The sequence below is a fragment of the Petromyzon marinus genome, chromosome 9, assembly GCF_048934315.1.
Source record: "Petromyzon marinus isolate PM22_M1 ecotype Great Lakes invasive population chromosome 9, UKy_Petmar_22M1.pri1.0, whole genome shotgun sequence".
Taxonomy (NCBI): domain Eukaryota; kingdom Metazoa; phylum Chordata; class Hyperoartia; order Petromyzontiformes; family Petromyzontidae; genus Petromyzon; species Petromyzon marinus.
Window position 1 is genome coordinate 16535651 of NC_133675.1, and position 13940 is coordinate 16549590.

The 13940-nt window shown below is 40.0% G+C and overlaps 1 protein-coding gene across 2 annotated transcripts in view; it reads right to left on the bottom strand.

Moving 5' to 3' along the window:
* LOC116940438 (protein mono-ADP-ribosyltransferase PARP15-like) overlaps window positions 1-13940 on the bottom strand; it is a 38891-nt gene that overhangs the window by 13074 nt on the left and 11877 nt on the right. For both annotated transcript variants that reach the window (XM_076065951.1, XM_076065952.1), the window contains 7 exons: window positions 12270-12497; window positions 10139-10360; window positions 7959-8004; window positions 7546-7631; window positions 4964-5197; window positions 3087-3308; window positions 1300-1396 (listed from right to left, as the gene is read on the bottom strand). In XM_076065951.1, coding sequence (XP_075922066.1) covers window positions 1300-1396; window positions 3087-3308; window positions 4964-5197; window positions 7546-7631; window positions 7959-8004; window positions 10139-10360; window positions 12270-12497 — 1135 coding nt within the window. The remainder of the gene's footprint in view (window positions 1-1299; window positions 1397-3086; window positions 3309-4963; window positions 5198-7545; window positions 7632-7958; window positions 8005-10138; window positions 10361-12269; window positions 12498-13940) is intronic.

Sequence of the window (13940 nt, forward strand, 5' to 3'; positions counted from 1 at the left end):
ACAAATTAATTAATATAAATATTGTAATAAAATGTTTTGTATTAACTTACAGTATCCATGTGAAAGTACGTATGACAGAAGAAAGCGTTAATATTCATCCCAACCCAGAAAACCATACTTGGATGTTGTGTTCTCTGATTCATCTTTTCGTTATTTTCCTAAACATTATACAGGGTTCTGTGTATTCAATCTTGAGTCTCGTGTGTTTGACGTTTTTTGTGTTTCTCCTTTCCGAATGAGTATCTGTGGTTTCAGACAATTTCCTCTTAAATAACAGAGAACTCTCCAACGGTGACACGTGGAGTGTTCAATAAGTATTGATAGTAAAATAAATAAAACCTGGATCGACCTATATCAAATCTATAATTTTTTTGCAAACTCATTGAAAAAATACCGCCCGACAGTAACAGGGACATTTGTCTTCTGCCAGACTTTAAGGCCATCAACCAGTCTGGATTCCACAGCACTGAGACAGCTACCCACCCTTTGTGTAGTCCACGTGTTACTCCACGTGCAAGACAAAGGGAGGTCGGCTACGTTAGTTCTATTCGACCTCTCAGCAGCGTTTGACAGAATCGACCCTGCTCTTTTAATGCAGACGGTATGAACCTGGGCAGCACTGCTTTCTCAGTCCTGTTTACCTGTCACACCTTAATTTGGTGTTGGATTATTCACTGTAATTTCTGCCCGAGGTTAAAAGTAGGCGTACAAACCCAAGTGTTTCACTTGTGGACAATCAAAAATATCAAACCATTCCTCTGACAGATATTCTGCTATCGTTCAGAAGAGCCTTGTGAAATCTCGCCTTGACTATGCCGATGCCCTGCACGTGGGTGTTCCACGGTGCCCAGTGAGACGACTCCAGGACATTCAGAACGCCTCTGCATGGCTTTTGACTGACCAGTCGTTCACGTCGGGACCCAATCTCCCACACTTTACTAGACCTACACTGCCTTCCAATTGAGCTCCGTGCACGATTCAAATGACTGTGCTTAACTCACAAAGCACTCCTTCATTTAGAAATAAACTAATAACATACTTATAGCCTATGATATATTAGATCAACTATAACTATTTTATCGATTTTACTGTACGGTGCTCTGAAGTCATTTGTTGGCTCTGCTGCACCTTATAAAAGTGTAAATAAGTAAATAATGGTATACCTAACATAACACTTTACATATATTGTGTACTTTATTTTATACAACTCATGAATGTCATAGTATAGAGAACACTTAATTCAGCAGTGGAATGACAAAGGGCTGTTTATGTAGCTTTAGAAAATGTATGCGTAAATACCTGTAATAAATGTATCCTGATCATCCAAGTCTGAGATGTACAAATCATCTTCTGTTTGTTGTGAATCTGATGGATTTTTTAGTTCTTTTTGAAATGCCTTTGAAGAGAGAATTATTAAAGTACTGTAATTTTGCATATAGTAACAGTGATACCATTATACTTTACAACATATAAAAGGTTAAAATTAATGTTTCATTTTTAAAATACCCTCGAGTAATTTTATATAATGCGCAAATTGTCCATCCCAACAAAAGATGTCCACGTGATACGAAAAAATGTTTTTTATATATAAAAAGTACAAATACAGCTAAATATTTTAAAATTATTATAGAGTAAATTTGTTTAGAAACCAAATACTGTATATTCAAAGAGACTCACATGAACAAAATATGGGCACTCATACAGGTGGCTCACAACTTTGTAAGGGAGTGCACAAACAAGGATACATTATCCATCTTAAAATATAGTCCAGGTTTAACAGTATTGCAGAATAGCAGGCTGCATTGAGTTTTGTTTTTAATACATTAATTTCTAGTTATATTTAAAAATGCCACATTAACATCTTCATGAGATGAAGACATTTCATTTACAACTCTCCCAATTAGTAAATCCCCCTGTATCGGAGAGCATCACCTAACTACAGTGATTCCAATGGGCCTCTTTATTTCAATAGGCCTCTTTATCTACACAAAAGGCGCAACTTCAAATCCCCTCCAAAGGGTGTCCATCACATTTCAATTTAACTGAAAAAACACATTTTGCAAGACGGGGTGTTTTAGTTGAGTCCACTGGTGACTGAGCTGAAACCACCAACTCGCTGCAAGTTCAGGAATCCAATTTGATCACGAGTAGCTGTCCAAATTTAAATAATTGCTGGATCAACACTTGGCACCATCAGCCACTCGATGAAATCAGCAGAATTTATTTTAAATGCACCCCCCAAATCTACAATTATACTTTCGTATATGGCAGGAGGTAAAAACAACAGTTTGTAAACATGCTAGAGTTGGATGCTACATAGTTTCAACCAATCCAAGGAGGCAGTAGATGGTGTGTCGATTGCAGCCACACCACCAGGATGTACATGGATGGCCAAAAGTGTACCATTATCAACCAAGATTTGCCAGCAATGTCTGCTCAACAAATTTGGAATAAACAACACCAGCTAGAGAATGTGAACATATTTCAAGCCTAAAATTAACTTTGTTTGAATGTGATTTATCACCTTTGTTGTGTCTACATATACTTTAGATGCATCTGTTTTAAAAAGTATAATGCCAGATTATATTCTTTATCAGTGTTCAGATGCAGGCCTTTCAAAAGTTTACAATACACTCACGTAACTTAAAGTTGTTATCATATTGAAAATGACATTCCAACCTAAGAAAGCATGAGTCCATTGCTGTCTATGAGTGTCTGACTGCATAGATAACATGATGAATTGTACTCACAGAGAGTAGACTGCTATTAGAGGGTAACAGCACAAAGTAAGTAGGTCTCTACAATAGACTTTTTTGGAAGAATTTCTACAGACTGAACTTTTTGCAAGGCTGGAAACTGCTATTGATTAAATGCTATCGTGATACATTTTTTTATAGATTGAATTTTATGTACTTAAAATACCACACTGCACACACAATACATGTAGATTTTATCGGGATCATTTCTTTTCGTTTTTAGTAATACCACATTGCAATTAAAGCAAAACTAAAATATAAGTAAAATACGCACATTTAGGTTATAAAATAGTTTTAATGAAGGCATTCATCACTGAAAATTGTACTCACAGTGACTACTTGCTTATTGGAGGGCAAGAGCACAAACTGAATAAGCTGGAGAGTGGAGTTGGGGTTGTCCTTGCTGAACTGGATGGCAGCTCCAAGCATGATGGCAGCTACTTTCTGTGGTGGGTAACTTAAAATCCCAGTACCCAGTGCTGGCAGGGAGATGGACTGAAGCTTGGATTTATCAGCCAACTTCAGGCAATCCATCACCACTTTTTTCAATTTCTGAAAATCATTATAAACAACAATATGTAACCAAACATTCCGGAACTGCTTATACATTCAGTAGCATTCAATTATATGCTCCAGAACAAGCTCTGACAGTCATTTATACAGACCAGATGTGTAAGGAAATTGACTAACTCATAAGAAAGGGTAAAACACGATACAACGTCATAATGGGTGAAGCGTGCAAAAGTAGCAAAGATGAGTGGATGATCGGTGATCTTGGTTTTGCAGGGAGAAGAGAAAGTCTTCTAGGGTTCACAGCCAGCAGAGACAAAAAAACATCAAAACACATTTTTTAAAAAGGAGTACAGTATATAAAAGGATAGAAAAGCCAACATGGTAAAATTAGAAATTACATTGTCTTGATTCTAACAAGACAAACCACAGATTGTCAAGGAATCTGTTCTTATGCAATTCAACCCACAAGTAATCACAGGCTGGCGTGATGCAGTTCTACTGCAATATAACCAGAGCGAGGGCAAAGTTAATTCCGGGCAACAACAACATTGTTAACATTTTAAACGATCTAGATCAGGTGAATGCAACAATTCATCCAACACTAATCAACAAACATAAATGCCTAGAGAAGTAAAATTATTAAATGAATGTGACAACTCTTAAGTATGAAATAACGAGCATGGCAATGGATTAGTGCATTGAAACTAGAGTAATGTAAAAAAGCAGATAAATTAATCTAAAATAAAAAATAAAAGGACCCGATAAGAGGAGAGGGAGAAACGTTGAATTGCACAGAACTGATTCAGAAAAGAATATAACACAAAACAAGACTGAAAATGTCACAGCAAATAACAGGAGCATGAAAGCAGCAAAAAGGAGATTGGTAATTAGCTATTCATAAACGGTCGCCATTAGTGAGGAAGATGGAATCATAACTAATGATATATCATTTTACAATAGTGGAGGAAGTCTTTTCATAGCTCTAAAGGGGAAAAAAACATGCATATAGCCTAGGAATCAGACCAACTGTCAGATGAAGAGGAAGTGTCAGATGTCACACTTGAAGAACTAAACCCTGCCCTTTGCAAAATGATAGAGGGGCAAGCTTCCAAACCAGATGGTATAAATGTGGACATCAAAAAAGCAGAACCAATTGCTGGAACAAAATAAGCAGACCTGTTTCCAAAAATGTTTAAGCAGAAATGAAATACCACAATCGTGGAGTGATGCTTGTCATTAAATGTATATATAAAAACCAGAAGCAAGAATGTTTTAATGACGTCATGTGAGATTGAGGTGAGGTTGTGAGGAAAGGGGCTGATGACATCACGAGATATGGAGGGAAAAATTGGGATGATGATGTCACGAGACCTGGGGTGGTGAAGTGGAATCATCAGTTCATGAAATCATCAGTCTGTAAATATTTTCCATCCTCTAACCGCCAAAGTTCTGCAGGTTCCTGCTTGTATGTTATCATTTTAGATTTTCTGATGGCATAAGTATTATAGTGCACATTGGGGAATGAAATAAATGAATATATGAGAGGAAACTAACTTCATAAAGAGAGACAGCTAAAGTGCTTTTAGAAAGCTGAAATTGATGCGTACCTATAGATGTTTTGAATCAGTGCATATTACCTGCTATGACATGGATCAAATGGATATTTGGTACATCCCTTTTTGAAAGTCACTTACCACAAGAGATTCATCTGAGGAAGTCATGTCCAGGGATACATGATAAACCCTCTTGCAGGAGAGATTACATAGAGTAGTTTCCGTGTCTACAATATCCCCTGTGTTTACAAATACACCTCTTTTCCTGTTCACAGCAGCCTGGAGAGCAGGCCCGGCTTTTCGGGACAGTGCAGATGACACAGCTCCAACATTAAGATCCATGGTTGGAGAGGTTGTGTTCACGATAACATCAGTCTGACGAAAATCATCAACATTGACACAATTGACACAAAGACTTATTTGAGATAGACAATTCACCAACATCATGAATGTCAAGTATGATTTGATACATGTGGCCATTTTAGCTTTCCAGAAGAATTCAGCCTATTTAATATTGTATTGCAAGCCATATTGCCCCGTGTTTAGAAAAAATAAAGAACATAATAGCGAAGCCATTCAATATGCATTCCAAATATTGTGCCATTTGAGAAATGACTTCTAATGACTTCTAAATGTTGAGATGGTACAAAATGGGAGGAGCTAGGACAGAGCCATGATGGGGCCACAACCTGCAACACTTTGCTACAAATCGTGGTCCACATTTCTACAGACAGCGTTGTGGAATTATACCAAACCGATTGAGCGTGGAAAGAGTGTGGAGACATTCCAGTATATGCATTTTGCAAAAGAACATCAGAAACTTGTAATTTAATTAAACACTTTCTTCGGGCATATTGGTATGCCACCTCTTGTTTTCAAACGTAACTTTCTAAAAGCACTCCAGCATAATCTTACCTGCCTCATTATTTCATAAATTTGATCCCAGTCTGCCTTCAATATTCATTCTAGGTATACATGCCATAGTGTTTTAAGTTTTGTTCCTCAAATGTTCCTTTATTTCAACAAACTTCAACGTGACTTTTGTTTTGCTCCTAGTTTAATCTATCTGTGCAACATTTATTTGGTAGGTTTGTTGCCAGTTGGTTCTTATAATGACTATACCATCAACACATCCTGTCACTTTATATTCATGCCTTCATTTTTCGAATTCTACTAAAAACTGTAATCTGTAAATTGACTTGGTGAGAAGATATCTCCATGTCTCCTATTTTAATTTGTGTTTTGTTACTTTATGCAATCTATGCTGATGTAAAATAAATGCATTGATGTATTACATATGCGTATATGACTCACTTGCCATGGCTAACGTCAGTGGCGAGTAACATCTGAAGCATTGACGGACCCTCCCAAGGTTGGTCGACTAAGCCTTAAACAGCATCTGTTTTGGTGTGTGGACATCAGTAGACTGTGCTGTCCCTGCCTTCACAGATATTTGTGAACAGTATTTTCCCCTACAGCTACGTGGTTATATGGAAAATCTTAGTTTTTTTGTATCTGTGTAAGATTTCCACGGCCGCAGAATTGCCCTCCCAGAATACCCAGAGTGCTGCGACACGGCTGCCACCAGTGGCGCAGCAGTGCACAAGGCTGGCAGCTGGGTGCCAGAGTGGAGGAAGGCGATACCCTCCACCTGGACCACGCACTAAAAACACAAGGGGCTAGCCTGCTTGGAATTGCTAGCCCCAGGCCCCTTGATGCTGGCAGTCTTAAAGGATGACCTTGCCACGCTTTCCATTACATGGAGGGGTTAGCCGAGCCGGGATGTGAGTGAGAGCCAAAGAGCCTGTGGTAGGCATGGATGACGACTGATGTGGGACAAGTCTCAAGGCTAAACAAATAGATTCGTTTATAATGAAGTCATCATGCATGTACGTGTGTTGAACTTATTTCGCACCGGACAAAGCCAACTTTGTTAATCATGCGGTTGAATGCATTTGGGGTTCGCAATATTTTAATTCTGTGCCACTGAGCTCTCTCAAGGTCTCCCCCATACATCTTCACCCTTCTCAAGCCATTGACCAGAGAAAATCGCCACGTCTCACAGAGTATGTCCAATAATCTGCTCAATGTACCCAGAACCAAGACTTCCCTGGCTAAGTGGCATTTCTCTGTGGCTACACCTATAATATGTAACTCTCTCGCACTGCACATTTGCAGCATCCATTCACCATCCACAGCTCAAGTCTAGCGGGACTTGAAGCTATTGCTCCGCATCTCTGAGTTGCAAATCGTACTTGGTGTCCAATTGTTGTTAATGTGTGCGCCTTAATACGGGTAATTATTATAACACGAGGGACCACAGATTAGCGAATCGGCATGTGGGAGCAAACGCCACACAAGTAGAGTGCAGTTGAAACATTAGTCCATGTGTCAATAGCAGAATAAGCCAGAAGGCCGCTTGTTGCCTGCTCCACCCTTGCCACCTCCCATTCTTGACTTGAGATGTGGCTGCATTTAGATGCTTGAAGTTGTTGTTATTCCTTGGCACCAGTCCTAATTCACTCTGGCGAGAAAACGGGCACACCTACTTGGCAGCCACCTTCATTATATATTTACGAAAGTGCCTTGGTGATCTTCAAGTGTAATAATGAACTGTATCATGGATGCACTGTATTATTCCACAAAAAAAGATCTGATTGCATTGAACAATTGAGACTACGATTATTGCCGGTCTATATATGTATTTAAACATATTTACTTACTGATTGATCTTCGATTGCTCCCATAACCAGTGATACTCTTTTGCGTTCCTTTGTGCAAAAGATATTTTCTCGGTCATTATCCAATTCTGAAAGAAAATAAGACATTTAATGAAATAGGTAGCAATATATAAAATTATACAAAATGTACACACGCATACGAAACATACAGTGCCCAATTCACGTAGCGTTTTTTGGCCATGAATGCACTCGTTGTTTTGATAGTGGCCATTCCACGTTCTTCAATTTAGTAATGGACCAACCACACTTTGAAAAAAAGTCTGTTATTCCACTCACCATTTGGGAAGTAAGATTTGGTCAAATCTGTTCTTGTATATTATTTATAGAAAAATAACCTCATAGATTGTAGCTGTCTCGTGGAATGTATGAATTGCAATGCACTTGCACATAATTACCTGCATTTTTACGTTGTGAAGAATTTTGTATTTCATCTTGAAATGCCTGTTGGAGAGAAAAACACAAATATCACTGATTCTTAAACATGACTCTTAGTTATTGTCACCAAGTGTATCTCGGTTGTACTCTTGGTGTCATGTCAACAGATGGAGGATCAGTCACTCGTAGAGCTGTGCAACCTTTCTGTCAGAGACTGGCCTATGGAAGTGGATACCACAGAGTTACCACTGAGTTTCCGTCACGTGACCTTTGCTCCACCACACAGGAGGCAGAGCTTTCTCACCCACCCTACTACATATTTGTCACAAGACAGTAAAAAATAATATTTACATTTTCAGGGCCAGAATTAGTGCAGGTTAAAATTGGATGTGATGGTTTGTGTGCAGTCACTGGGTTACATTTGAGAAAGCGGTGTGATCACACTCAGCTGCCTCGGCAATGCCAGATCAGGACTCTGATCTCTATGCCATGCTGCCACTGAAAATGGTGATTAACAAATAAATACACCGAATACAATACTGTACAATTGCGAATAAAGCATAGGTATAACTTTCATTATATTTCTATGAAAGCATAGGTAGAACTTGAATTTTAATTCAAACATAAGCTAGATTTTCTATGCTCACTTAAGTATCTGAGGTTTCATTGAAAAAAAAATACAATTCGAAAGATTTATGATAAGAGCAGTCATTGTGGAAAGTTCCTAAGAAATAAAATGTCTCGATTAAAAGCTTTCATGACTGCAAGGATTCATCTTCTTTGGTTCTTTCGGTAAAGTCACGTAGAATGAGAATAATATAATAAATTAATAAAATAACACAATAAAATTCTCACGACGTTTCGGCCACAACACAAGTGGCCTTCATCAGGTGAAGGGACGAGACTGTCTGGAGGACAGCGCTGGAGCTGGAACGCTGTCCTCCAGACAGTCTGGTCCCTTCACCTGATGAAGGCCACTTGTGTTGTGGCCGAAACGTCGTGAGAATTTTATTGTGTTATTTTATTTTATTAATTTATTATTTTATTCTCATTCTACGTGACTTTACCGAAAGAACCAAAGAAGATAAATAAAATGTCGGTAAGTCAAGGTAGGATCTGGGTACTGCAGCACATATATGCCAACAGCTTATGTCAAATTTGTCCTTTGCATAGTATGTATTGTAATACAATACTGTGATGTGTTTCTGTGCACCTTTATAAGCGTAGTGGGCCAGACAGCAGCCCTTCCTATAGATGCGATGGCATCATCCTCAACAGACACTCATATAACACTCCTATCCCACCTGACACCAAACACCACTCACATATTAGTCTGTAGATAACTGATTACATGTTAAATACAGATGTCTAAAGCAGGAGTAATCATTGACAACAGAGTAGTGCAACACTGGGTAATTTGTCTAGCATAGTGTTTTGCTCGCATGTTGTTCATTTGCTGCTTATATGTTGTTAGTATGCTGTTAGAAGTGTTTTGTTTCATGTTGTTGCACACTCGAAATGAAGGACGTGGGCAGGTGCTCCAAATCGAGTGCAAACACATTTATTGTGGTCAATCTGTAAAATGCAACAGCACGTGTGTCACACACAGCAATCCTCAACCGAGTCGCCATTAACCACGTGACTGGTGTACAAGTCAGGTCACTCAATAACCCTGCCAGCCACCCACAGGCCCAACTCAGTTATCGCGTGCTGGTGTACACACGTGCATTGATGGACTGCACAGCACATAAGGACTTTCACAAAACCACACTTTACTCCCTTGCTGCACGAGGAAATCATTAAACGTGTGGTCCATTCCTCATGCGCCACAATGTGCTGGATTTTGTTTGTGTCTCAGAAGGCCACGTAGAATTATGGGGAGAAAGATAGGTCACTGCAATCAACATTTTTTTCAAAGTTTCTGCAAACTCAACTTTTTGCAAAACTGGAAACCGCTTTGTTGAATTATGCTATATTATTTCTTATCATAATCTTGTCATATATTTTATTTCAAAATACATTTCTAAAATTCCACACTCCACACACAACGAAAGCATTATATATAATTTGGAACTTTTCATATTTTCGTCATTTATATTACATTGCAATTTAATTAAACATGTTTCATTTTAAGGAGTATATACAGTTAGGTTATAAAATAATTTTAATGAAAGCATTCATCACTGAAAATTGTACTCACAGTCACTACTTTCTTATTGGAGGGCAGGAGCACAAACTGAATAAGCTGGAGAGTGGAGTTGGGGTTGTCCTTGCTGAACTGGATGGCAGCTCCAAGCATGATGGCAGCTACTTTCTGTGGTGGGTAACTTAAAATCCCAGTACCCAGTGCTGGCAGGGAGATGGACTGAAGCTTTGATTTATCAGCCAACTTCAGGCAATCCATCACCACTTTTGTCATTTTCTGAAACAATATTAACATTGTGTAAATAGAGATGAGCGGAACAGACCAAAGACTCAAAAAAGGTATGGGAGATGCAGCTGGGTTCATATCAATGTTTAGCACGTAGGCTTTAGCGATCAATGGTCGCGCCATAATGCGCATGGTCGTATAAATGTACGTTGATTGCCATATAAATATGCATTCATTAATTCCCCCCCCCGCCCCCGCACAAGCGTGCTCACCACATCTACGCCTCTAGATAAGGAACAAAACAGGTGGACTTCTCCACAAATCTGGCTGTCGCCTGATGAAGCTGGTTGTTATTACTGGTGAAACGTCGTACTCAGATTGTAAATGTTGTAGCTTGGCTCTCCAACACACCGGTGTGCTGTACCAGTGACGAATTGGCATGTTCTGTTTACGTGACAACCCTTCTAAATTGGCTGTTGGTTGGGTGGTGGCGGTTTTAACAACACTTTTATATATTAACGCGATCTAACCCAAAAAAAGATCATATCCCGCCGCAAAAGTGGACACAGATCTGGAGAGCCCCGCCAGCTGGACTCAGATCGCTGTATTAAAAAAGTTATCCAATTCAAGTGTACGCACATAACCTATCTTATGGATGAGAGGAGGACAACATTTTCCAACTCTTCCCCAGATTGCCCTAGGTTCCCACAGGGGACCACCCAGACTTACCTACACACCCAATGAGCTGTGCCGATATTATGAGTTTGCAAAAAAAGTCCCGACGTTTCACTCCGCATTGTTGCGGAAGCTACGAGAACAACGCAAGGAGTATAAACCATCATCACGCCAACTCCTGTCATCCTCGCAGCAGCGGCTTTTGGCTGCTGGCCATCGAACAAAAATGGCCAACCGCATCGCGCGCTTTCAGATGCGCTTCTGCGGCCATCTGGAACGTTCTTCCTTACGATCTTAGGAAGCCACTGGGAGCTATACTCTTTTAAATCAAGATTGAAAACTAATTTCTTTAGAACTACTTTGTTTTGTTTAGTTTGTTGTCCTTCCCCCACACCTACGATAAGAACGGTTGCTCACGTACGGTGCGCGAAAGAAGTTCAACAAACATACTTAGCCCCACTTAGCGGAAGAATAATTTTCCAGAGGGCGCAACTCGTGGATTTGTAAACCCTGCATGTGTCTTTGCACTGTCATGATCGCTGTTTTGGGTTCAATAAAAAATATTTTTTTAAACATTGTGTAAATAATGCACAAGTCATACGTGTATGCACACATGCTAATGGATGGTTTTTGACACTTTCTGTACATCTGCCTCTGCCAGAAAATCCATATCTTCAAGTGAGATGATTTGTGCAGAAAGGTTCCGTAACCCCTAACCAGGTCAAAGCTAGTGTGAAGAATACTAAAAACGTAAAAAGGTTCAAAGAAACTAACAAAAAAATTACAAAAAAACCTACGCTTGAATCGGAACACAAGTGTTCGTCTTCCTGATGACGAACGCCTGTGTTGCTATCAAAACGTCGTAGTTTTTTAAATTTTCTGTTATCCTATCTACGTGACTTTACCGAAAGACCCAAAGAATATGAATTATTGCAGTCACGAAAGATTTAAATCAATAAAAACGTGTTTTAGTTAATTTGCTTGTCAAACACTCACAACATTAATTGAGGTCATGCTTTTTGTGTCCCTAAAGTTATGCTAGATCCAGGCCTGCTTTTTCTGTTCCCACAATGCATTGGCCAAGGTGAAAGTCACTTTGTTCACAAAAGGGGCTATTCCGTTGCACAGTTAAAACATTTATTCGTATTGCCATGGCGAAGTTTCACTGCACATCTGGCCATTTTCAGTCGAATACCAGCATAGTTTAATGTACCTCAAAGCAATTATCCAAGTCAATCACATGTACTTCGTTATGATGTGAGTACTTCCTTACAGTTTTACTTACCACGAGTGATCCATCTGACGAACTTTCGTCCAGAGATACATGATACACCCGCTTGCAAGATAGATTACATCCAGCGGTCTCTGTGTCTATGATGTCATTTACAGGGGACGCTTTTTTCTTGTTCACAGCAGCTTGGAGGGCAGGCCCAGCCTTCTTGGATAATGCAGATGACATACCTCCAATATTAAGATTCATGCTCGAAGAGGTTGTGTTCACAATGACATCAGTCTAAAACAAACAAGTCCACGTTTTACCTTCACATTTTTTGTTAATGCCATTGGTTAAACATCATGTATATTCAGTGTGCTTCACTCAATCCAGGGAGAGAAAAAGAACATGGAATTGTCTTATTAACGAGGGGGAGCCTATGGCTTCACGCGGGTCTCAACTCGCATTACCTCCCAGCTTACTTCCTCTTAACCCTGCCCATACCTTTTCCACATCTGTCATCTGTATCTCTCACGCATCCCACCGCCTCTGGTTCCTATAGATCCACCTTTACCTGCATCTGGTCCCTGTACAACGAGGAAAAAAAGTATTTGATCCCCTGCTGATGTTGTACGTTTGCCCACTGACAAAGAAATGATCAGTCTATAATTTTAATGGTAGGTTTATTTGAACAGTGAGAGACATAATAACAACAACAAAATCCAGAAAAACGCATGTCAAAAATTGTATAAATTGATTGGCATTTTAATGAGGGAAAAAAAGTATTTGACCCCTCTGCAAAACATGACTTAGTACTTGGTGGAAAAACCCTTGTTGGCAATCACAGAGGTCAGACGTTTCTTGTAGTTGGCCACCAGGTTTGCACACATCTCAGGAGGGATTTTGTCCCACTCCTCTTTGCAGATCTTCTCCAAGTCATTAAGGTTTCGAGGCTGACGTTTGGCAACTCGACCCTTCAGCTCCCTCCACAGATTTCTATGGGATTAAGGTCTGGAGACTGGCTAGGCCACTCCAGGACCTTAATGTGCTTCTTCTTGAGCCACTCCTTTGTTGCCTTGGCCGTGTGTTTTGGGTCATTGTCATGCTGGAATACCCATCCACGACCCATTTTCAATGCCCTGGCTGAGGGAAGGAGGTTCTCACCCAAGATTTGACGGTACATGGCCCCGTCCATCGTCCCTTTGATGCGGTGAAATTGTCCTGTCCCCTTATCAGAAAAACACCCCCAAAGCATAATGTTTCCACCTCCATGTTTGACGGTGGGGATGGTGTTCTTGGGGTCATAGGCAGCATTCCTCCACCTCCAAACACGGCGAGTTGAGTTGATGCTAAAGAGCTACATTTTGGTCTCATTGGACCACAACACTCACCCAGTTGTCCTCTGAATCATTCAGATGTTCATTGGCAAACTTCAGACGGGTATGTACTGTATATGTGCTTACTTGAGCAGGGGGACCTTGCGGGCGCAGCAGGATTTCAGTCCTTCATGGCGTAGTGTGTTACCAATTGTTTTCTTGGTGACTATGCTCCTAGCTGCCTTGAGATCATTGACAAGATCCTCCCGTGTAGTTTTGGGCTGATTACTCACCGTACTCATGATCATTGCATTTCCACGAGGTGAGATCTTGCATGTAGCCCCAGGCCGAGGGAGACTGACAGTTCTTTTGTGTTTCTTCCATTTGCGAAAAATCGCACCAACTATTGTCACCTTCTCACCAAGCT